The sequence below is a fragment of the Balaenoptera physalus genome, assembly GCF_965194825.1.
Source record: "Balaenoptera physalus genome assembly, chromosome: 16".
Classification (NCBI taxonomy): Eukaryota; Metazoa; Chordata; class Mammalia; order Artiodactyla; family Balaenopteridae; genus Balaenoptera; species Balaenoptera physalus.
The window spans coordinates 42,143,493-42,169,097 of record NC_138898.1 but is presented as its reverse complement, the minus strand read 5'-3'; the positions used below and the strand labels follow the sequence as shown (position 1 = coordinate 42,169,097).

The 25,605-nt window shown below is 37.2% G+C and overlaps 1 protein-coding gene across 12 annotated transcripts in view; it reads left to right on the top strand.

Annotated features, from left to right (window-relative positions):
• Positions 1–25,605, top strand: part of TASP1 (taspase 1) — a 385,678-nt gene that overhangs the window by 68,822 nt on the left and 291,251 nt on the right. For all 12 annotated transcript variants that reach the window (XR_014254563.1, XM_082428637.1, XM_082428634.1 and 9 more), the window contains one exon: positions 7,236–7,342. Coding sequence is in view for 11 of the 12 variants with exons in the window: in XM_082428637.1 (XP_082284763.1) it covers positions 7,236–7,342 (107 nt within the window). In the remaining variant the exon portion in view is untranslated. The remainder of the gene's footprint in view (positions 1–7,235; positions 7,343–25,605) is intronic.

The window sequence follows — 25,605 nt, the reverse complement described above, 5'->3', positions numbered from 1 at the left end:
GTGGATTTCTCCTTTCCAGGATTCCTCCCTTAACTTTCCAGTGGCTTCAGTAGCCCCGGACTCCTTCATCTCAGGCCAATAAGACTGTAGTTTTCTACCTGAGCTCTATTTTCTGTGTATCTCACAGAGTGGGGAGTGCCTCATGGGGAAAGCTGTTTGAATTTGGATCTCACCCAGTGTGTTTCTTTTCTTTCAGTGGTTGAATCCTCTCCTATTTCTGCCAGCTTTTGGTCACTTGCCTTCAAATAGGCTTTTTTTTTTTAGTTTGAAACTTCTGCCCAGAGTTTGTAATTATTATTGGTCTGTAGGTTAGTCTCATATAAGCTATTCTTTCATTACCAGGAGCTGGAACTGATGTTTTGTAAATGTGTACTATTAACAAATATCATAATAAAAATAATATAAATTAATACATGTGTCTAACCATTGTATTTATTACTTTTTAATTTTGTGGTAGAGGAATAAGTTATCGTCTTTTTTTAAAATAAATTTATTTATTTATTTATTTTTGGCTGCGTTGGGTCTTCGTTGCTGTGTGTGGGCTTTCTCTCTAGTTGCGGCGAGTAGGGGCTACTCTTTGTTGTGGTGCGCAGGCTTCTCATTGCGGTGGCTTGTCTTGTTGCGGAACATGGGCTCTAGGCGTACGGGCTTCAGTAGTTGTGGCACGCGGGCTCAGTAGTTGTGGCGCACAGGCTTAGTTACTCCGCGGCATGTGGGATCTTTCCGGACCAGGGCTCGAACCCGTGTCCCCTGCATTGGCAGGCGGATTCTTAACCACTGTGCCACCAAGAAAGTCCAAGTTATCTTCTTAAATACTGAAGCATTCTACATAAACCTGGTCTTCCTTTTTACTTCCATTCCCAATCCCAGACTCCTGCTCAGTCTGATAACCACAGTTACTTGTTTGATTTGCTTCTCTCTGTTCCAACAGAAATGTTGGAATATATAGTATTCCAACATATATAGCTGGAAAAGAATACATAGTATTCTTTTTTTTTTTTAGAATTTCACTTTTATTTATTTATTTATTTATTTATTTATTTATTTATTTATTTTTGGCTGTGTTGGGTCTTCGTTTCTGTGCGAGGGCCTTCTCTAGTTGCGGCAAGTGGGGGCCACTCTTCTTCGCGGTGCGCAGGCCTCTCACTATCGCGGCCTCTCTTGTTGTGGAGCACAGGCTCCAGAGGCGCAGGCTCAGTAGTTGTGGCTTACAGGCCCGGTTGCTCCGCGGCATGTGGGATCCTCCCAGACCAGGGCCCGAACCCGCGTCCCCTGCATTGGCAGGCGGATTCTCAACCACTGCACCACCAGGGAAGCCCCAGTATTCTTTTTTAAGTAGATAAATGGTATCATACTGTAGTATCTTTAGTAAGTTTGTAGATAAGTTGTATTATAACATGGCTTTTAAAAATATTTTTTGTAATGCAGCAAGATGTATTTTGAAATCTGTCCATGTTGATATATATAGATGAATTAATTTTTAAACTGTTGAATAGCATTTTACCATATTTATTTAGCTGTTTCTTTATTGGTAGGCATTCAGGTTGATTCTAGATTTTGCCATTAACATTGATAATTCCATGAATATTCTTGTACACGTCACTTAATATATACGTGTTCTATTGGGGTAGATAGTTGGAAGTAGAATTGCTGACTCATAGAGGATGTGCAGTTACTGTTTTGCTGGCTATTGCCAGATTCCTAAGAGGTTTGCTGTCTACTTTTGAGAAGTCTGGCTTTGTATAGTTGGTGCCATTGATGACCACATAGTAGCTCAGAGCACAGACTTTAGAGGCCTTTATGTGACCTGGGGCAAGTTACCTCCAAGACACTTTTCTTATGGAGACGTTGTGATTCCTTGAGGTAATGTATCAAGACTCCAATTTTTGGTGCATAGAAACACTCAGACGTTGACTATTAATATCATTGTCACTGTCATTAATATGTTGGATGTGAAAATGATCTTGGTGATATGATTTCATCAGAATTTAATAGGCTTAGCACTTTAGCACTGACTAATAAGATGATTTTAGTGATTGATCGTATCTGGAGTTAGGTGTAACCAGTACAGTAGTGGTTTTCTACTTTGGCTGCACATCAGAGTTACTGGGGAGCTTTGAAAAATTCAGAAGCCCTGGCGGCACTCAAAATCAATGAAAACAGCAACTCTGTAGATGGGACCCAGGCATCTGTAGTTTTTAAAGTTTTGTAGGTAATTTCAATGCGCATTCAGTTTTCAGAATGTCTGAGATAGAATGTGTACATTCTTTTGAATTCTTCCAGAAAATTCATTAAAGTTGAAATTGAAAGGAAAGTAATTTTGTTTTCCTTTGGTAAAGGACAACCTTAAATAGTTTGTGCTACAAAGTTGCTACCATCTGTTCCTTAATTTTCAGCTGTTTTATGCTTTGATTGGACCTGGGATACATCTTTAAATTAAGTAAAGAGTAGATTAAGGACGTTATTCTATTCTTTCAATTTATGCGCATGATTCCACCACAAGGAATCCTATTTTCTTCTTTTCTATTGGGTAGATTGTGTTCTTACAGTTTTTCTGCCTTTGTGTAAGGTACTTTGAAAGACAACATGATATTAAACATACTTTGTAATTGTAGAGTTTTATCATAACTGGTATATGATATATCAACACTTAATTTCATATGGCTAGTTAATATGGCCAGTTATGCTGTTTCAATTTTTTTATTTTGAAGTACTTATAAATTCACATGCAATCCTAAGAAATACAACAGAGAGATTCTATGTGCCCTTTGCCCAGTTTCCACCAATGGGAACATCTTGCCAAACTACAGTACAATATCACATTCAGGATAGTATTGACAGTCAAGATACACAACACTTTTATCACCACAGGGATCTCTCATGTTGCCCTTTTATAGTCTCACCCACTCACCTCCAACCTTCCCCCCTTCCTTGACACCTGGCAGTTACTAATCTATTCTCCGTTTGTATAATTTTGTCATTTCAAAAATGTTATATAAATGGTATCATATAGGATATGAGTTTTTGGGAATTGGCTTTTTATCACTTAGTATAATTCTCTTGAGATTCATCCAGGTGGTTGTTCTTATCAATAGCTTGTACCATCTTATTGCTAAACAGTGGATGTACCACTGTTTGTTTAATCATTTATCCATTGAAAGGCATCTGGGTTATTTCCAGTTTGGGGCTATAATAAATAATGCTGCTATAAATAAATATTCATGTGCATTTAAAAAAATTTCGGTAAAATACACAATGTAAAATTTACCATCTTAAACATTTTTAATGGTACATTTCAGTAGCTTTAAGTATATTTACATTGTATAACTATGACTACCATCCATCTGCAAAATCCTTTTCATCTTGAGAAACTGAAACTCTGTACTCATTAAACACTAACTCCTTGTTTCCTTCCACCTGGCCCTTGGCAACCACCATTCTTAGTTCTGTCCCTATGAATTTGACTACTCTGGGTACCTCTTATAAGTGGAATCATACATTTTTTTTTCTTTCATGACAGGCCTATTTCATTTAGCATGATGTCCTCAAGGTTCATCCATGTTGTAGCATGTGTCAGAATTTCTTTTTAAGGCTGAATAATATTCCATTGTATGTATATACTACATTTTGTTTATCATTTATACATTGAATGGGTTGAAGCAACTTGAGTTGTTTCCAACTTTTGACTATTACACATAATGCTGCTATGAACACAGGTGTACAAATATCTGTTTCAATTCTTTTGGGTACCCAGAAGTGAAATTGCTGGATTATATGGTAATTATGTTTTAAATGTTTTGAAGAACCACTGTACTCTTTTCCATTGCAGCTACACCATTTTAAATTCCCAGTAATAGTGCACAAAGGTTCCAATTTCTCCACACCCTCATCAACACTTGTTATTTTGTTTTTTGTTTGTTTGTTTGGTAATAGCCATCCTAATGGGTATGAGGTGGTATCTTGTGATTTCAGTTTTCATTTACCTAATGATTATGCTGTTGAGTATCTTTTCATGTGGGTTTTGGCCATTTGTATATCTCCTTAAATGTCTGTCTCCAAAAAGGGAGACAAGGACTAGCCTTTTAAATTCCCTGGAGGTCACTTCAGCTGGAGGGAGAGGCATTGCAACAATGGCTGTCTGCCTCTGAGTCTGTACCTCTGTGACCAGAACCAGCAATCAGAGCACAGATTCTGGTATTTGGAGGAGAGCGTCTTTATTACCCACCCTGACTCTCACAAACTATGTGCAAGCTGCTCTAGGAGTGTGTGCCCAGCTGCCTGCCACAGGGTTGGGGATGGAGTGTGGGGAGGCTACTGTGTGAAGAGCTGAAGTTGACCCAGATTAACCATAGTTTACAATGAAGCTTTCCCCTGGAAACCTTCCTCTTTAATAGACTCCAGAGTTGTATAATACTTACATTAGACAGATTCTAGCAGGCCAGTCGTTGTCTAGGTGGGGAGATGGATTCCTGGTGCTTCTTACTCTGCCATCTTCCCTCTAGCTCCAACTTATTAATTTTATATCAGACTATTCTGATTCAACGTTATTAATCCTATCTGTAACTATTTGCATATACTTTAAAATTTAAAAAGATGCCATTTATCATTTACCTTTGCATATGATGTCTTTTGCCTTGTAGACATTTTAAATTTTATGTGGTTTTATCAATGAACCATCCTTTTGATGGATTCTGGCTTTGATAACATTCAATGTAAAATATTCTACTTTAATGTTGAAACGAGTAAAAATAAAAAATAAAGTCTCTCTCAGAAAAGACTGATATAAAAAGACTGGTATTTATGCCTACTGTGTGATGGCTTAATCTTTTTGGACTTCTTTTTTTAGATTTTATATGTTTAAATCATTAATACTTATAAGGTTTCAGTTTTGTGTGTAGCGTGTGGTAGGAATTTAATTTGTGTTTTTTTCCCCAAATAGGTAATGTATTGTGCCAAGAAAGTTTACTGAATAACATATAGATTTCCCACTGGTATGAAAAAGCAGTGTTATTCTCAAATTCTATTAGGATATACATGAGTTTGTTTCTAAACTTGTTGGTCAGTTCCATTACTTTTTTTTTGTCCATTACTACACTATTGTTCTTAGACTTTGTCTTGAGGGCAACTCTGGTTCCTTTTCCACTTACTTTTCCTAACATATTTGTTTTTCCTTATTTAAAATTTTCTTGATTAATCTTAAAGGTAGTATGTTAGAGTATCTTTGTTATTTTCCCACTGTTATTTTGATTAATTTACATCAATGTGGGGAAAATTAATATGCACTTAAAAACACTGTGACACTTTAATTATTGTTTTACTGCAGTCAATTTTCATTTAGATTTGCCTGCACATATATTCTTTTCTTTGCACTTAATTCCCCACCCCTCTCCCCTACCTTTTTTTTTTCTTTTTTGTCTTTGAGCTTTCACTTTGTATTATTTTGCCTGTTACTGAAGAACACCCTTTAATATTTTCATTAGTACAGGTCTTGCTGGTGATGAATTTGCTCATTCTTGTTCACCTGAAACTATTTTTATTTCACCTTCATTTTTGAAGGTTAATTTTACTGGATATAGTGTTCTGGGTGAGCAGATATTTCCTTTCAGTGCATTGAAGATAACCACCTTGCCTAAATGCACTTGGTATTGGGGTAGAGGGTAGGGGTGGACTTGCTTAGTTCTAGCTCACCCTTCCTGTGGGGATGTTGGCCCTTTCAATCCCTAGCTTGCTGTGGGAAGTGTCTCCTATGAAACTCCCGCCTTTAATGGGCTCTGGGTTTGACTTATGCCTCTCCTTGATGCCACGGAATCAAATTCAAGTGCACAAGTGTTGGCAAATGCTCACAGTGCAATAATAATAGCTTTAGTCTTCAGTTTACCTTCAGAAAAGCTCGATACTTTTTATAAGGTTTTTAATGCTTTTAAGGTGGTATTTTTCATATTTTATCCAATATTTTTGATAATATTTGGTGGGAGAATTGCTCTTAAGAATTTAGTCTGCCATTATCAGAAAACTTTGGTAATCTTTTCAGTGTTATATTCCAGTTTGTAATTTCTCTTGTCAGCTGAATCTAATTGTTTAAATCTGTATATCAAGTCTTAAAATTCCAGTTATTGTATTTTTTATTTTTAGAAGTTCTATTTGGTTCTTCCTCAAGTCTGCCTGGGAATGTTATCATCTTTTCTTCCTTAGTTATATTTTCAGTATCTTTATTTTATGTCCATGAGCATAAACATGTTTTATATTCTATATATGATTACACTAGTATCTGAGGTCTTTGCCGGTTGGATTATACTTTCTGATGTTTGGCTGAATTTTATTTTTTCATTCTTGGTGATTTATTTCTCATTCCTTTTATGAACTGTTTTTTTAACTATGGGCTCATATTAATTGGGACATGGGAATTCTTTGAGGTCTGGGTGAGTTAAGGTGGTTTTTCCAGGGAGTATTTGCATTTGCATTTAATGGGTTTTTGAAGCATTACTTCACCAAGATCATTTTTGTTTTTTTGTGTTTTTCAGGCCACATAGGTAACACAAATTCTCCTAATTCTGCCTGAACTTTTAAATATTTTTTTATACTTTAATGTCATATAGATATGTATTTTGTTCTTATAATTCTAATTGTTCTTCAAGAGCAGCCCCCGCCCCATCCCACCTTGTGCGTGCATGCGCACACACATGTGCGTACACACACCCACACACACCCCGACAAAACAGAGCTCCCCTTCCCAAACCAGCCAAGTGTAACAGGACTTTTCTTCTCTTACGTTTATAGCCAAGGCTGTGACTTACAAGTTTCCTGATTCTTTGCATATTACGGCATTTTCTAGTTTTCCCTTTCATTGGGCATATCACCCTTTGGAGTTCCCCCTTTTTATGTGGATGATCTCCAATACGTTTTCTCCTGCTGCATTGTCCCAAGTCTCAGCTCTTGTCTCTTATGCACAGAGACCTTCAAAACCAGAGCTGGCCATGGCATGCCTTAGCAGACACTCCTGGAGAGCATCTACCTTCAGAACTCACTTGTCTCTCTGGATTTGACCTTTTTCTTAATTTTTTTACTTTAGGTTATTTTTCTTATTCCCTCCCACCTCAGTGTACACTGAAAAGACTTTATAAAACCCTTTATCCAACATTCTCAAGGATTTTGTCCTGAGAAGGCTCTTCAGGATATCTCATCTGCCCCATTGCCCTAATATTTTTCAAATGTTATTTTTAATGTTTCTTTTATAGGATTCAGTTTAGCTGCATTTAAAAGAAACAAGAGGAAACTAGAGCTGGCAGAAAGGGTGGAAACAGATTTCATTCAACTAAAGAAAAGAAGACAATCAAGTGAAAAGGTCAGGAGGTGTTTGAAATATTAATAATTAATGTATCATAATGATATATTTAGTCTGCATTTAGATATATAAGCCTCAGAATAGTACAACCCAGTAGAAATATAATGCATGCCACATACGTACTTTTTAAGTTTTCCAGTAGCTGCATTTAAAAAAATTAAAAGAAACAGGTGAAATTAATTTTAAGACTTATTTTATTTAAACCAGTGAATCTAAAATATCGCTTCAAAAATGTGATGAATGAAAAAAAATTACTAGTGAGCTAGTCTATTTTTTTTTTGTATTAAGTCTTCCAAAAGCAGTGTGTATTTTACACTTACAGCACGTCTCAATTATGACATTAAATTTTCATTGGAAATATGGTCTGTATCTATATACCATAAAGTTAACAGTTGAAAAAGTAGGTTTACATAACAAGTTACATAACAAACATACTTAAGACTTCCCAGAAATTGAATTGAAACTCTGTTTTAAAATTAAAGTTTATTAAAATGTAATAACATTAAAAATTTAGCTTCTCATCTGTCCTCACCACAGTTTAAGTGCTCAGTAGCTCCATGTGGCTCGTGGCTGCTGTTTTGGTCCTTGCAACTCTGGATGAACATGGCTGTTTAGGGGATAGAGTGTTATAAGGAAATGTATATATTGGATTCATGTAGGTTTTTTTGTACATTCTAATTACATGTCTCTGTTTCTTGTTCTTATATTTTCTTTGTTTGCATTTCATGCATTTGTGTGCCATCATGAGTCTGTGTGTAGCATTTCTTAGGTGTTTTGGGGGATAGAAAAATTAAAAACCATAACATTCATGCTCAAACTATGGCTTAGAGGTCCGTTAGCACACAGTTCATGATGGAGTTCTCATGTCACATCGTCATTTGATATAACTTGGCATCTCGTTAATATTCTTCATTGATTAGTCCTATAATTGCTTATGTACTGGCTAATGCTTTCCGTCATAGCTATATATGGTTTATTCACCTATGAATGCATACTAAATCTTCTCTCATGGTGATAGATATTTTTCCAGTATGTTGCCACATGGGACAATTAATCAAACATTTTGGTCCAAACCTTTTTATTTTTCTGCCAGAGAAGAGTAGAAATTTAGGAGGAAAACGAACAAATGAGTAGGTAGACCTTGGTGAAAGTGGCTAGTAGTGTGGTTCTGTTTCTTCGGTTTTTGCATCCCATGTGATGTCTGAGTAAGCAAATTTAGAACTTCTGTTCTTTTAAAAAACTGATAAAATTTGCATACAGTGAGCAATTTAATCATTTTTATAAATATATATATATATATATACCCATGTAACCCATTTACCTATCAAGATGTAGAACATATCTGGTTCTTTTGTACTTCCTTTCAGCCATTCTCTACCCTTTATAGGTAACCACTGCTCTGAGTTTTATCACCATAAATGTTTTGTGTTGCTCTTGAACTTTATATAATTGGAATCATACAGAATGTACTCTTTTCTATTTGGTTTCTTTTACAAAATGTTTTTGAGACAGTGTGTCACAGGTTTATTCTTTTTTATTACTGAATAATATTCCCATTTACTGTAAGTTGTTTATCCATTCTCCTATTGATGGACATTTGGTTCATTTCCAGGTTTGTACTTTATGAATAAAGCTGCTATGAACAGAACATTCTTAGACAGGTCTTTTTTTCAGGGACATCAGTTTAGGGTTTTTATGCATAGAAATACCAGTTGACCTCATAGAGAATATCTTAAGCTGGTCTTATTCAGAAGATTCATTTTTTTATTCAGAAATTATTTACTGAGCAGCTACTCTTGGTGCTGAGCTGGGTAGTAAGAAAACAGTGGTGAACAGGATGGAGGTAATTCCTGCTCTAATGAAATTTTAGATTTTAGTGTCTAGAGACAGAAACATATAAACGTACAATCAAGTAAGATAATTACCATGTTTGATAACTGATATAAAGGAAAAAAAAAGCACAAGATGATATGATACAAAGTAACTTGGATATGAGAGATGGAGGGGAGACTCAAAAGAGGACTCCTTTAGTTAGGATGATCAACAGAGACCTCTCTGAGGGTGTAACATTTGAGGCGACATCTGAAAAATATGAAGTGAGTTTTATGAGAAGTCAGTGGAATAGTGTTCCAGGAAAAATGAACTGCATGTGCAGTGGCCCTGGTGGGGACTTGGCATATCAGAGGAATGGAGAAGAGGGGCATTGTGCCTAAAGCAGGGTGGGCAAGAGGAGGATGGTATGATCTGAAGCTGGAGAGGAAGGTAGATGCCGGCTGCTTGAGAAGTTTCCACTTTTGTTTCATGAATAATAAGTTATTGTAAAAGCAGAGAAGCAACACTGCCTTATTCACATTTTACAGAGTTCTTTCTGGCTGCTACATGGAGAACAGGGGGAGGCAAAAACAGAAGTGAGGAGATTAGTTACAAAGTTATTACAGTTGGGAGATGGTGCCACATGGACTGTGGATGTTAGGGAGGGAGATGGAGAGAAGTGAATATATCCAGGATATATTATAAGGGCTCCTAGAAAGACAGGAATTACTGACGCCTTATAGAGAGGGGATTTAAAAGTTTTAGTTTAGTCATAGTGTATTGCCATTTATTAAGGTGGGGCAGGGAGCCGGAGAAAGTATGGCTTCAAGGTGATGGAGGTGGGAAGTGGAAATCAAGAACTTTCTTAGTCCATGTTCCCTTAATGAACTCAGATTAACCAGTGCTTTTCATTTTCACGATAAAACATATTATCTGATGCCAAGGCACCCTAAACACGCAAAGGTAATAGACCACTTTTAGTGTGCTATGTTCCTCTACTCCTTTCAGTTGAATTTTGTGCCACCAAGAGCTTCATTATGCTCATTGTTTTTTATCATTTTATCCTTTATCATAATTCATCATCTCTCATAAAGTGATGAATATTGAGTTTAAAAAGAGAGTTGTCTGCTTGCAAACTGAGAGAGTTGTTTGTTTGAAAACTAACTTGAAAAAGCAGAGTGGGTCTATAAAAAGTTGCTGTAGAGTTAAGTATGGGCAAACCAGCTGTAAAAGATTGAGAAAAATCGTAAAAATCTAGAAGCTTTGTGCATTCAGATTGTATTGTGTTGTTAGTTTATTTATATTCTTGTTCTACTTTTAGATAAAATAAAACTTGAAATCATAGGACAGTCCAGGGTGTTATAGGAAGATGATATGGAACATTTGTATGTGGGCTCACATTCAGAGAAAGTCTTATATGAAAAGATTGGCTAGTGAATGAATGAATTGGTTTTGTGTTTTAAATAAAAAGGAAATATTTACAATATGTGTCCTTCTTTATGATTCTGTCCTTCACCCAGAGAATATTCAATTTTTGAAAAATTCAAACAACCACTCATCAACCTGGTAAAGAGGATTTGCAATAAAAAGCTGGATGTGGCAGCAGGAAAGATGAACTGTGGAGTTGGTTATATGAATCTGAAGCTTAGGGGTAGGTCAGGAGGGAGATTCCCATTTGACAATCATTGGCATCAAAAGGAATATGAATCCACGTGGCCAGGTGAGCTCACTTAGTAGGAGTGAGTGAAGATAGAGGTCTGAAAACTGAACCCTGGACCAGGCCAACATGTCTACATTGGGAGGAGGAGAAACCAGCAAAAGAGAAAGATGGAGCAGCCAGTGGGGCAGAGGGGCCACCAGGAGAGTGTCTGGGAAGCAGAGAGGAGCGTTCAAAGTCAGGCATCACCTGGCTCAAGTGCTGCTGACAAAACAGGTAGGAGGACAGAGGACTGGCCACTGGACTCGGCACCTGGAGACTTTGGACCTGGATGAGGACAGTTTCCACGACGTGGTGGATTGTAGAGCAGGTGGAGTGGGTCCGTCAGGGAGAACAGGGTGGAGATAATTCTTTTGAGAAGTTTTGCTGTGGAGTGGGGAGAGAGAGGTGGGGAGATGGGGTCAAGACACCGTACCACTGTCAGTTACCGTCTGTGAATTCACCGAGTAATTTCACCTGGGAAGGCTCAGTTTCCTTATCTTTAACTGAAAATAGTGATATTCTGCTCCCGTAGCAGTGGTGACTGTCACTGACTGAGACCCCATCGTTTTTGCCTTTGCCATTGTTTGCCTCCATCTCAGCCAGAAAAGAAGGGAAACCGCTGCTCTGGGTGCTCCTCTGGGTGGAGTCTTGTAATGGAGAAAGGGAGGGTGGTAATGGAGGTCACTAGGAGTGGGTGGACAGGTGGAATTCAGGCATGATTCACATGGAGTATTTTAGACCCCTGAAAGGACAGGAAAATATTTTTAATATTCAGAATACATGAACTTTAACGTGTACAAAGCACTGTGTTTGACTAGGACCCAGCTTCTGCCTTTAGGGAAGGATGCGGGCCACAGGCTTTGTTGTGCAGATGTTTGCTGTATAACCTTGGCAAAGGTAATAAAAATGCTCCGAGAAAGAAAAGACCACCAGATGAGGAGCCAATGGCGCAGAAAATTATAATTTTTGAGACGAAGTGTAGCAGTTTTTTGGAGATGTGACAGGAAAGGACAAATAACTGTTTTCTAAATCAACCTGTATTTAGTTTATTTCTCCCTGTCCCGTGTGTATAGTTTCAGCATAGTTCTGGTTAGCCAGCATTGACTAAAGCCTGGAACTACTGTGTGTTGTGGCTACATAAAAGAAGCTGTGAGTTGGGTATATAAATATAATAAAAAGAATAGAGGTTTTGGTAACTTTCCTAGTGTTCAGTTTTTTGTTACTCAGTGTTGAAGGATATAAATATTGTCTTGAAAGGAGTATACAGTAGAATAAATATTTTAAAGCCTGAAAATAAAGTAAATAAATTTAGCAATTTTTGTTGCATTGATATTGCTCGTTTTTCTTAAAAAAGTAATTGATTGTCCAGACATTATCACAATACTAATAGAAATCAGAATTAAAGAAGAATATTTAATCAGCTTGCTACCTCAATTAATTAGAGTATTTCTGTTTTCCTTCGTCTTTGACCATTTACATTTGACTTAGTTTAAAATAAGAATGGTTAAGTAATGGAATGCTTTTGGCTGCAAACAACAGAAAACCTGATGGCGACTTAGGAAATGCATATTTTTTCCCCCTGCTCCCTGGCCCTTTGCCTCATAATAAAAAATTCTGGAGGTGGGTGGTTGCAAGCATTCATTAGCTCGGGTTTCCAATGGTGCTGGAGCCAACATATCTGGGATTTCTCTTGGGCCTTTTCTCTCATGCCTTTTGTCTTATGGATGGAATATGGCTCCTATAATTTTAGGTGTCACATCTGCATTCAAGGTGAGAAGAAGGTGAGACCATGGAGGGTGTGGGCGGGGAGACTAGTGTCAGATGTGTCTGTCACTTTTTTATCTGGGATGCAAAAGTTGTCCAGAATCTCTCTCAATAGATTTCTCTTTAGTTGTTTTTTTGGGGGGCAGTGGACAAGGGGCACAGTTTGGTCACATGGGTATTCCCAGTTGCAAAGGAGCCTAGGAAATTAAGTGGATTTTCCTCATTACTATCTCATAGCTCATGGCTTGCTGCTAGACACATTGTCTTCCCCCCAAAAATTAGTTGTTTTGTTGTCAAAGGAAGGGGAGGAGAGTGGTTATTAAGGAGGTAATCTACAGTGTGTAGCGTAAATGGAGAACTTTTTTTTATCGTCTTCTTCTGCACAATTAATATGTCCCTTGTTGCTACAAACCAGTAGTGGGTTAAGCAGCTAATCTCCCCATAAATCAAATAAAACACATTTTATCCTCACTTTCAGAATACATGGGTTTTAAGATACAATATTAAAAAATAAGGAATGAATTCTGAGTAACTGTCTATTCTTAATAATTGACATCTCTGTTTCATCCATGCTTTTTTGGTGTGACTTAGAGGGAAGACATACTGGAGAAGGAAAAGATTATTATTTACCTGTAGTGCTGTGTAATATAAAAGTAGTAGTTGTTTATGCTCTGTTCCACTCCCCTATCTGGGTAGACCCAACTGTTCTGGATTTTTCTTTACTTCTTTCTTTCCCTTGCTGTGTATAGATAGTACGCACTTTGCATGGTAGTGCTGGACCATAAAAATGACTGTGCAAACCGGAACTGTGCAAAGGGATCTTAATGGCAAAAAAGTACACTTTTTCCATGACCTTTAAACATTTTTGTCAAAACATTAAAAACTCTTTTACTGGTGGTTATAAATGTGTAGAGAAACAAACAAAAAAGTAATTAAAATGAATATTTATTTAGTACACTAATTTAAAACATCAGAATTAAAGTAGGTTTTTTCTGTCTAAAAAACCCTTTATCAAGAGTAGTTTGAACAGTGCTTGCTTTCCTGTCATGTAAGTTATGATACGGAGTGAGCATCTGTTTATGTCATGGTGAATCGTCAAACTCTTTTTAATTTTGCATCAGCTTTCAACATTTTATCCTTTGCTCTTTCCATGTTGTACGGTATCTCTCAGCTTTCCTTTTATGTCAGCTTTTTTGCCAGTGTCACTTCTTCTGGGACATCTTCATCCTTTTTGTCACAACTACATTCCTTATTTATGTTGACAGGTTTGTCTTCACTAAGTTCCTCTGACTGCAGATCTTGAGTCTCTTGAACGGTGGCAGTGTTGAAAATTCCCACAGTCAATTATTTCTTCCATAACGTCACTTATTTTTTACTAGAATTGCACTTCCAACATTATCACTTTTTGTTTCTTTGCTTCACTTTCATCTTAGTTGGCTAGTGCCCTATTTTGATTATCGATATTTGTAAAATGTCATGTGGATTTATCACTGGGAGACAAGGAGGTAACACAACTACACACTTAGCTGTCTGTGCACGGTGACCCATCCGTGACAGACGTTGAGTGAAACGACATGATCGGTCACTGATCATGATGGGCATCTAACGTTTACATAGTTTACATAGTGATCTTTGAACTAAAGACCTAGTAGTGAAGTTTATACTTTATGCAATTACTCACAGTTACTATACCATGTAATTGAAGTTTGGACCAGGCTGTTGAGTGACTGGTATTATTTAACTGAGCTGTGGTAACTGACGTTTGTCTGTGTCAGAGCTAGGCAAATCGAGAACTGTGTTTGTGAAAAGGAATGGTGCGGTTCAGCATGCTCCTCTGTCCTTTGTAGTTCCCACACGTGGGCATCTGCATTCTCCCCTGACAGGATTGCCACGGACTCTCACTGTTGTTAGAATATTTATCAATAATTCTTGTGGTGCACGTGATGAAGTGATGACACGTTTTAAGTTTATCTTTTGTTTTGATACAAAAAGTAAAAGGTAGTTGTGTTAGTATTAAGCATTTTTGAAAAACAAAACTTTCTTTTGGAATGAAGTGCTAATAAACTCATCGGCCAATTGAGGTTCTTAGCTCGTGCTACAGAACTGACTGAATTGTTACATAACCTTGTTATATAACAGAAAGAGTTGCTACAAAGAGGAGATACTTTGGGAAAACAAACAGACCCAATGCACAGGATAATCTAGATTTCATAAATACCAGTTTCAAACAACTAGCCCTGGATATTACTAGAAGGGACTCTTTTATTCTTAGAGTATTAAAAGAGGTTGGGGGTATTGTTTGATCTCGGCATTTTTGATGTTTCAGGCCTTTTTTTTCCTTTTCATTTTTCACAAGCATATTGTCGAAATAGTTTCCATGTCTTTTTCTTTAATAACAGAGTTTACAGTTGGATGTACATGAAATTCTTTGCCTTCTCCCACCACTTTTATGAAGTAATTTAAGTTTTCAATTAATTTCATTGGTTTTTAGGTAAAGCAGTACTTGTATAGGGTGGTGAAATGAAAGATAATTAGACTTTTCCATTGTGTGAATCTTTCATTCTTCAATTTCTAATGAACAAGTTTAGAAAATCTTGCAATGCTTTATACAGTGTTGTGTGTTGAAAACCACTCTAAAGAGATTCTACAACTTTTAATTTTGTGTTCTTTAGCCACCACATAGGGACATCAAATTGGCCACATGTTTCAGAAAGAAAATGTTGGGCCTTGCGTTGTGTGCTTCACATAAATGTATTCTATTCTTTTGAAGTATATTGTGGGTAACATTTTCCCCTTTTATCCACCATCTTGAAATTATTATATAAACGCTTAACTGTATCATACTAAATCACTGTTATTTTTTGGGTGAGAGGTAGGTTAAGATCAAAGGAAATAAATGCACAAAAAACAACATGTTTTCATCAGATTGTTCTATTTGTACTTGTGTACATTTTGTGTATTATATGTGCAGAGGAAGGAGTAATTAGTCTTTTATAGACATTTTCTTGATCTGGAGTCTTTCCGTGTTTCTCAAAAAGATGGTTAAAGCATAGATATATGAGTAAACAGAAGTAAGAAACTTCTTTGCCTTCTCTTTTACATAAAGAAATATACTTTATATATTTGTGGATATTTTCTTTTTAATAAAACTGTAAATTCATCCTGTGGAGTGATTATCTTCCATTTGAAATTATTTCTTTGAATTGTAAGTAATATATTAAAAATTATATTTTCCTGTCCTAAGACTATCTTGATTACTGATTAAGCCTATAAGACTTAACATGTAAATCAGTAGGTCAGTAACTTAAATACTTATATTACTAGATTACCACCACCTCATGCATTTATGTAGGTTATACAGTCTGATGACCATTATTCCTTTGCAATATAATTTGATGGGGTTTGTTTATTTGTTTATTTATTTTTCCATTTTCTTAAATCACTTTTTATTTTAATTAATTAATTAAAGTGAAAGCAAGTTTATTTAGAGAGATACACGTTCGATAGGCAGAAGGCAGACTCTTTTTAAACCCTTTTTTTCAACTTGGAAGTTGGTCTTTTTTTTTTTGATTTGAATTTTATTTAATTTATTTTTTTTATACAGCAGGTTCTTATTAGTTATCTATTTTATACATATTTGTGTATATATGTCAATCCCAATATCCCAATTCATTCCTCCGCCACCATGGGGTTTTTTTAAATGTCTATGGTTTGCAGCACTTTATGTCAATTCATCAGTTATCCAAATCCAGAACTTTCAACCCCTGATAGCTGGACAGTTGCAGTATTTCTTTTTTTTCTTCTGTTTCAGAAAAAGTTTCTAAGTTCTCATATAAAGATTCAATAGCTAGTAGGTTGGATTTCTTCCCGAGTCTTCCTTAAACCCTTATGAAGCTATGCCTTAAATTTATACTGAGTTTTAAAGTTGTAAGTGAGATAAGAGTGAGGCAAGAAATCTGTTAACAGACCTTAACTGCTGTTTTTATTTTGTAAGGGAAGTAACCTGTGGTTTTCCAGACTTGTTATAGGTTGACATCATATGTTCAGACTTGTAAATCCTCCCTCCACTTTTACTATTCATCAGCTCTGTAGAGCCTCCTCTAAATTTTGGTGTTTAACAGAATCAATGGAGGGGAAAGAAGAGCATTCCTTCGTTATCATTGGGATAATCTCAGCTGATCTTGTATATAATGTGCAAATCACCATATTGTAGCTTTCCTAAAAGGAAGTGTCTCCAGTGAATGGAATTTCATTGGAGCTACAGATAGAAGTCTTCCTTTCTGGGAATTGGCTCAGACCATGATGTTAAGAGCATCAGATTCTGAGTCAGAACTTTTAAATATGTCCGGATATGATATCACCATGTACTAATGACCTGAGTTGACCCATCACAGATGTAGTGGTGTTGACACATGTGTAGCTAATAAGGCCAGCAGAGTAGACCAATACATGAGAAGACAAATGTGTATACACACACACACACACACACACACACACACGGATCAATAACAAGGATGTTTTAAGATCAGAAGATAAGACCCACTGCTTAATTAGGTTGAAGGAAAACTGTCTGGAGTTTTCAAAGGCCTGATTGGCCCACCTCTTCCATAATCAGCCTAGAACATTTTGAATAAAAAGTCAGATGCCAGAAACTATTCAGAATTCAAGACCTGGGCTGGGATTACTTGAGGAGTGGAGGAAGTAGGGCAGGCTGAAATGGGGTACAGTAGACCAGGATTTCTAGTCTAGGTTTGCTGTTAACTAGTCCAGAGACCTTGGGCAAACATGGAGTCTCTCTAGACTTCAGTTTCCTCAGCAGCAAAGTCAGCATGCTGGATCAAGTGATTACCATCATTCTTTCCAGCTTGATAATTCTCTAATATATTATCATTGGCAGCATGGAGTTTGTCCAAACCTCTTGATCCTCTCATTGAGAGATCCTTTATTTTAGTGTATGCTAAACCTGGCCGGCCATTATCTTCATCTGGGTAGTTGTAAAATTCGATTTTTAGGCTCTACTCTCAGTATACTGATGAACATCTGCAGGGGTGTGTGAGGTATTGGGCCAGCATTTGAGACTCATTGCTTTTTCTGCCTAATGTGTCACAGTGGGCCTAGAAAAGCACCTGCTTAGTAATCGTTGCTTAAATGAACATAGAACGTTCTAGAGGAGTTAGTACTTATATACATGATTGCATTCAGTTAATAACTTCATGTCCAGTCTTATTCATTTAGCTCTCCCGAAGGTACCCTAGAGCTCTTTTCGCCTTTCTCCTTATTCCAGAATTTGTCTCCAGGTCATTGTCATTTTCCACAGGTACCTGACACAGTGCCCACTTAATGAAACTGTGTTTGAATGGATGAATCTAAGTTTTAATTACCACCCCCCTCTCCAGGCCCTGAACTGTTCCAGTTGCTTATTATACATTTTATGTCATACCTTAGCTCAGCATGTCTAGAATCAAGCTTCATCACTGTCTCCTGGATGACTGCAGTAGCATCGCAACCGTCTGCTCTTGCCTTTCCAGTCAGTTCTATACCCAGCATTTGTGGAATCATTTAAAAGTGCAATTTGATTTTGTCATGACCCTGTTTAAACTCTTCAGTGACTTCCAGCTGCTCTTAAGAATAAAGTATAGGCCCCTTAACAGAGCCCACAGGACTCGATAAGAGCAGGTGCTTGTCTTTCTTTTCAGTCTTTTGCTCTTTTACTCTCAGTCTGGATCACACTGTCAAGATTCTGCCTGAGTCAGGTCCTTTGTCCCTGTGATTCCAGATCCCAGGAATATTGCCTCTCCCCCTCCCACCTGTCATTTAAACTGTCGTGCTGCTGCAGCTGCCTCTCTGAGTGTGCTTATTTGATGTCTTTCTCTTTCCCTAGAGTGCAGGTTCCAGGAGGACAGGGATTATATCTGTTTTGGTTGCCATGGTTTCTCAGCTTGGCATATAATAAGTACTCAATAAACATTGGTTTAATGAATACAGGCACTATTTTTTGTTTTGTTTTGTTTTTGCTTGCTTCTTTTTGATATATTTACCACCCTCAAGTCTATACCTTTTTACCTTGATGGCTGGATGGTTGCAGTATCTTTATAACTGGCTTCCCTGGTTCTAGCCTTTTTCCATTCCTCTTTAATTCTGTGTATTATCCCAGGATACATTTCCTTAAAAATACCTTCATTGGTCTTGTCCTTCTTCTGAGAGAAACTTTAATAGAATCTTTACTATCTGTAGATTAAAACCCCAAGTTTTTAGAACTGACTTTATGAACCCTCTTGAAACTTGAGCCCAGCCTACTTTTCCATTATTTCTCTTCTGGAGTAATCTTTTTTTCTCTTATCGACTACATTTCTGTATTTGATTTTTCATGGAGTTGCTGAAAGTTCTTATTTCTAAGTTTTGCTCATGTCTCTTTCTCTTTGTGGAATAAATGATAATTAATAATGGAATACCAGCCACTTCTCCACCTACTGAGATTCTAATCCAAGTCCTTCTTTAAGCACCAGCTCAAATGCCACCCAGATCAAAACCAATTCCTTTCTTCTACTTAGTACGTGTAATGGGCACTCAATAAATGCTTGTTGAATTGAATTATCTACTACCTTTGACATTTTGAGATTGGTGTGTGATTATTTTATCATATCTATGCAGGCATATGGAAGCATGAGCATTTTGTTTTTTTATCCTTATCACAGTGCCTAGAAACAATGCCTTTACTCAATTAATATTACTAACTTAAACATCTACAGTCAGTGATTCTAATGTTAATTTTGAGAGAGCAAAGTGTGTTATTTTCTTTAATTGTAAGTGTTATGGTCTTTCAAGATAAGTTTGAATCTTCTTTTATTTGCTTCAAGCATACATTAGTTCAAAACTATGTTTCACTTTTAACAATAAGCTTATATTTGGGGATATAATGAAAGAAGAGTTTGGTTATCTGAAATATTACTATTGATAATAATATTATTGAGTAAGTGAGGGAAATGATTGTTGGGAAGTAATTTCTTAGAAACAGCTCACAGTTGCAGCTGACCATTCCAGAGGTGAGTCAGGAAGTGTCCACAAGGGGGCGTGCCCATCTAGCCATCTAGAGAAACGTGGCCAAGTCCCTCTCCTGTTATGCAGGTAAAAATGCCTGTTTTACAAATGTACTCCTAGGCCATGTGTCTTTTTCTAGGAAAAAGAATAGACCTTCACCATGACAAAAATTCCTACCCATTTTCTAGTGCCTGTTTATTTTGGTGGTGTGATTTTCCGAGGAGGGACAGGGGACAGGATGGAAATGGGGATTGCCTTGCAAGCTGAGACAAGTCTATGATGCTTGTGATTGCGCTTTTTTTTTTTTTTCCTGTGTTGAGAGCATTTTTATTTTACAAGCATTGCCATCTCTTCTGTGGTCATTGTATGTCGTTTGCTCAAGGGATAGGCAGTGCTCCATTTTCATTGCTCCATTGATTTGTGTCACCTGAGGTTACGAGGAACTAGCAAGTGACCTTGAGGAGTGCACAGGCTTTGAGTGGAGTTTCTACCAGAGGTCATGGCCTCATGGGATCTTCAGTTTTTGTTTTTGTTTTTTTCCAGTACCTATTTTACCTTGACTTCAACATTATCACCAGCAAACATTTATTGAGTACTATCTATATACAGATTTTTAAGTAGGCTTTAGGAGTAAATAGAGAGGCCCTGCCCATTTGGTCCAGAGGAATTAAACAATAAAGGGAAATCATACCATTTGGTATGTGCTAGAAGAATGAAACCATCCGTGAGAGCTGCAGGGATTAGCAGGATGGATAAATTACCATAAGCACATGATAGGCTTTATGGAAGAGGTGGAATTTAAGCTGGGGCTTGGATAAAGAGTAGGGCTTACGTAACTGTAGAGAGAAAGAGAAAGTCCTCGTTTAGAAGAAGCCTGTGAGAAGCACCACAGAGTTTCTTCAGGACAGTGGTTTCAAACCCAAATGCTTATGGGGGCCAAGCAGGTAGCCTAAATATGTGAGACCATCTAGAGGGGTGGCGGGGATGGCAATACATGTTCCATTTTTACGTATTTAAAAACCAAAGTGTGCAACACCAAAAATAGTACGCTTTGCTGGTCAAACCAAGCTCTGGTTTTGACAGCCTGTAATCCCCAGTGGGGGCACGACAGCTGATAGGATTCAACTGTCCACAGAATTTAGCAAAGTAAAATAGACCATAGAGGAAGTAAGTACACAGGCAGAGCTGCCCCTGAACGTCTGTTTGCACTAACTGTACTTAGAAGTAAATGAGGAGAATATTTTGAAATACAGTATGTGTGAGTGGGGCCTGTCCTGGTGGTTATTTGCATTAAACACAGGCTTTTTGAGTGTTGGGAATCTCTGAAAACATCACTGAGGGTAATTTGAATGGCGTTAGAATTTCTAAGATATAGTACTGTCATGATTAGTTTAGATTGTATTTTACATCCTAGAATATACTTAGCTCCTTCCTACTCTTTGTAATTCTTTCATTTATCTCTGATTTCTAATAAGGTTTTGATCTGTTGAGGAACAAAAAGAAAATAAGTATATGGGCATTTTTTGGCTCCTTTTTGCTTTTTAATATGCTGATCTTTAGTTGATATATATTTATGATTTTGAATAATAATTTCTATTTTTGTGAGTATACTCACAATTATACGGTCAAATGAATATTGCTTTAGAAATCTCATATCAAATAAAATAACTTATTACTGTGTTATTAAAGTCGGTGTCAATTATTCTTCAATCTGGAGAGGGTGGAACTTAAATCCAGGTTAATGACCCATCCCAATTGTCATGGTGTTTCATTGGCAGGAATAGACTCCAGATTGTCCAGGTTACCTTCGAGTCCTTTATCTGTTATTCCCCACTGCTTTAAGACTCAGTTCAAAGGCCATTGGAGCTCTGGAATTTAAAAGAAAAAGTGTAATTTTATCCCGAGAAGGTAAATGTAAGCTCTGAAATGAAAGACCAGAGGTCCAGACCACGGCCAGGTGTTCCTGGAAAGAGCCAAATTGGACAACTAAATTGCAAAAGGTTGCCTGCTCTTATTAAAGAGACTTTGTTGCTGTCTATTTAATTAGCAAGGTCTTAGCTCATTTATTTATGTGTTTTCTAATTTGCCCAGGTAATGACATTCATAGCCTATTAGTGTGTGTGCTGGTAGCATGTTGCGCTATCTATGTGGTTGAAGTCCTCTCATATATGCGCCTCTATGAAGTGAAACTGCCAAATAATCTCAATTCCCTCCTTCTCCCTTGAACATGTTTCCCAGACGGCAGTGACTGAGTTTAAGATAGTGAAGGATGACCAGTGGAAAAAGTGAAGTTAAGACTCAAATATTGTACGGGTATTAATCATTTAGAGCTTTTAGGAAAGCAGTCTGGAATTAAAGAAACTGAATTGGTTAGTCAAAAACGAGGAGTGTGATCTGGTGCCAGATGATTGATTTAAGGGGTTGGGAAGGCAGTAAAGAAGTGTTACCAAAAGAAAACATTGAACGGTGGAGTGTGTGACCAATATAAAGATATATCATTTCTTTATAGATAAAGCGAGAGGCTTAGTGTTTGATGGTAAGAGCCTTAGAAGTTTGTTTTGAACAGTAGACCAAAGGGCATGCACAACGTCCTGAAATAAAGATCACTTCCACATTGTGAGAAACGAGTCTGGACTTTAGTTTGGTTACTATGGGACCAGCAAAAGATTTCTCAGCAGTTGTTTAAGGATGTGCTTTTGAGACAGAACCCATTTAGGAGTGATGTGCAAAAGCATTACATTCAGAGAAAATCTAAATATGAAATAATCAGAGAAACGTGAGGTTATAGGAAAACTATTTTGGATAGGCTGAGTCTGGATTGTGCATAAAAATTGAGCAAGATGCAGTTTCAGAGGACAAGAAGTTTGAGTTATTGATGAGGTTCAATGAAAAAGTATTTATCTTATGACACTTTGTTAGTTGCTGCTTCCAGGTGGAAGGGGGGGAAGACAAGCCACCAAAGAGCTTAGAACAAGCCAGTGTATAAAAGTCTTCCAGACAGGGGTTTAGGTTGTACTTTTAGGGCCAGGGCCCCCGTGTGGATGGGAAACGATTCAGGAGAACTTTTCTGGGGTTACTGAGGCCCTGGGACTTGAAGAAGGGCAGCATTTTGATGTGGGGCAAGGGTAGGGGAGGAGAGAGCAATATTTGCACTGGATGAAGTGCAAGCGAGTCAGGATGCCACCTATAGTGTGGAGTTTAATAGTATCTGCTGTTACTCCGGAGAGCCAAGGCTCATACTGGAGGAGAAGGCAGGAGGGCCGGGCCTTTGCTAAGGTTTAAAACAACAAGTTGTTTTGTCACAGAATCAATTTTGCCCTTCTTTTTCCTTTTTATTTATTTATTTATTTATTTTATTGCTTTTTGGATCTTTTCACCTAATGTTTATTCCTCTTTCATCTTATCTCTGTTTTTTCTCCTTGTGTTTATCTTACTCTCTTTCTAACTTGTTTAGTTGGACACTTAGCTTATTAATTTTGTTTTCTTTTCTAATTTTAATATTTTGGGTATTAATTTCCCTCTAAGTGCCACTTTTATTATATCTCTCACAAGTTTTGAAATGTAATATTTTTATTATCATTCATTATTAAATATTTTTGTTTCTATTTAGATTTCATATTTGATCCATAAGTTATTTAGAAGTACTTTTTTCTTTTTTAATTTTTAAATTTTATCTCCTTACTTAATTGTATTGTAGTTAGAGAGTGTATTCTGTTTGATGTTTCAATGTTTCTTGAAATTTGTTGTGATTTAGTTTATGGATTAATGTATGGTCAATTTTTGTAAATATTTATTTGTGTTTGAAAAGAATGCTTCCACTCTAATTGGTACAGAATTCTGTGAATGTCTATCTAATTAAGCTTTTTAATATGCTGTTCAGATCTTTTATTTCTTACTGATTATTATTATTATTATTATTTAGGTCATTTGACCTATTCATAGTTGAGAGAAATGTGTTAAAATATCTCATTGTGAGGTATTATGGTTTGCCGATTTCTCCTTGTTGCTCTGTTTTTGCTTTACATACATTTGAGGCTATTTTTTATTTTAGGTACATACAAATTTAGAATTACTACATCTCCGTGGTGTATCTAAACTTTCAGTATTTATCACAGAGAGACTCTTTAGTTCTATTAACTTTTTGTCTTAAAACTTAATTTTCTTGATGTTAATATAGCTACATTGTTTGGATTGGTACCTGCTTGGTATCTCTCTCTCTTTTCCCTGTCCTCTTCCAGCTTTGCCATGTCCTTATTTTTCAAGTGTATCTCTGATAAATAACATATAGCCAGATTTTAAAACCCAATCTTGACCTTCTAATAATAACCATTATTATTTTTAATTAATTAATTTATTTTTGGCTGTGTTCGGTCTTCGTTGCTGCGCACGGGCTTTCTGTAGCTGTGGTGAGTGGGGGCTACTCTTTGTTGCGGTGCATGGGCTTCTCATTTTGGTGGCTTCTCTTGTTGTGGAGCATGGGCTCTAGGCACGCGGGCTTCAGTAGTTGTAGCACGTGGGCTCAGTAGTTGTGGCTTGCGGGCTCTAGAGTGGAGGCTCAGTAGTTGTGGCACACAGGCTTAGTTGCTCTGTGGCATGTGGGATCTTCCTGGTCCAGGGCTCGAACCCGTGTCCCCTGCATTGGCAGGTGGATTCTTAACCACTGCACCACAAGGGAGGTCCCTAACCATTATTATTTTTAAAGACAATATTAATTTTGATTTACATGAAGTTTTGCCATTTTATTTGCTTACCTATTCCTCGTTTCATTCCTGAATGTCCTTTTCCTTCTTGGATTATTGTCTTAGTCCTTTCAGACTGCTATAACAAAATACCATAGACCGGATGGCTTACAAACAATAGAAATTTATTTACCACAGTTCTGGAGGCTGGGAAGTCCAACATCAAGACATAGTCAGATTTGGTGTCTGGTGAGGACCCACTTCCTAGATGGCTATCTTTTTGCTATAACCTTACATGGCAGAAGGGACAAGGGAGCTTCTTGGGCTTCTTCTAGAATGGCATAATCCCATTCATGAGGGCTCTGCCTTCATGACCTAATCATCTTCCAGTGCCCCACCTCCTAATACCATCACCTTGGGGATTAAGATTTCAACATGTAAATTTTGGAAGGACACATTCGGATGACAGCATTTATTTTCCTTCTTCTTAAAGTATATAATTCATTTGTTCATTCATTCATTCAACAGGTATTTATTGAGTGCTTAAGAGGTATCAAGTACTTTTCTGGGTGCTTAGTGTATGTTAGTGAATAAAACATACAAAGATTTAAAAAATTTATTTCTTTATTTCCTTTAATTTTTGGCTGTGGCGGGTCTTAGTTGCAGCACACAGGGTCTTCGTTGAGGCATGTGGGATCTTTCATTGTGGTGCAGGCTTCTCTCTAGTTGTGGCGCCCGGGCTTCTCTCTAGTTGTGGTGTGCGGGTTTTCTCTCTCTAGTTGTGATGCGTGGGCTCCAGGTCGTGTGGGCTCCAGGGCGCGTGGGCTCTGTAGATTGCGGCACTCAGGCTTAGTAGTTGTGACACGCGGGTTTCAGTTTCTCCGCGGCATGTGGAATCTTAGTTCCCCAACCAGGGATCGAACCCACGTCCCCTGCGTTGGAAGGAGTATTCTTTACCACTGGGCCACCAGGGAAGTCCCTAAAACATACAAAGATTACTGCCTTTGTCGAGCTTCCAGTCTCGGGGGAGATTGGCAGTTTAAATAATATGAAAATATGTGTTATATTTTAGAAGATGATGACATGTTATGGGAAAAAGATAAAGCAGAGTCAAGAAAGGAAGATTAGGAATGCCTATGAGTAGGTGGTAGGGAGGATTAGAAGGAGGGCAGTTTGCAGTATTAAATAGAATGGTCCTTTAGGATTTCATTAAGTGCAGGTCTCTTGGTGGTAAACAAATTTTATTTTTTAATTTATAAATGTATTTATTT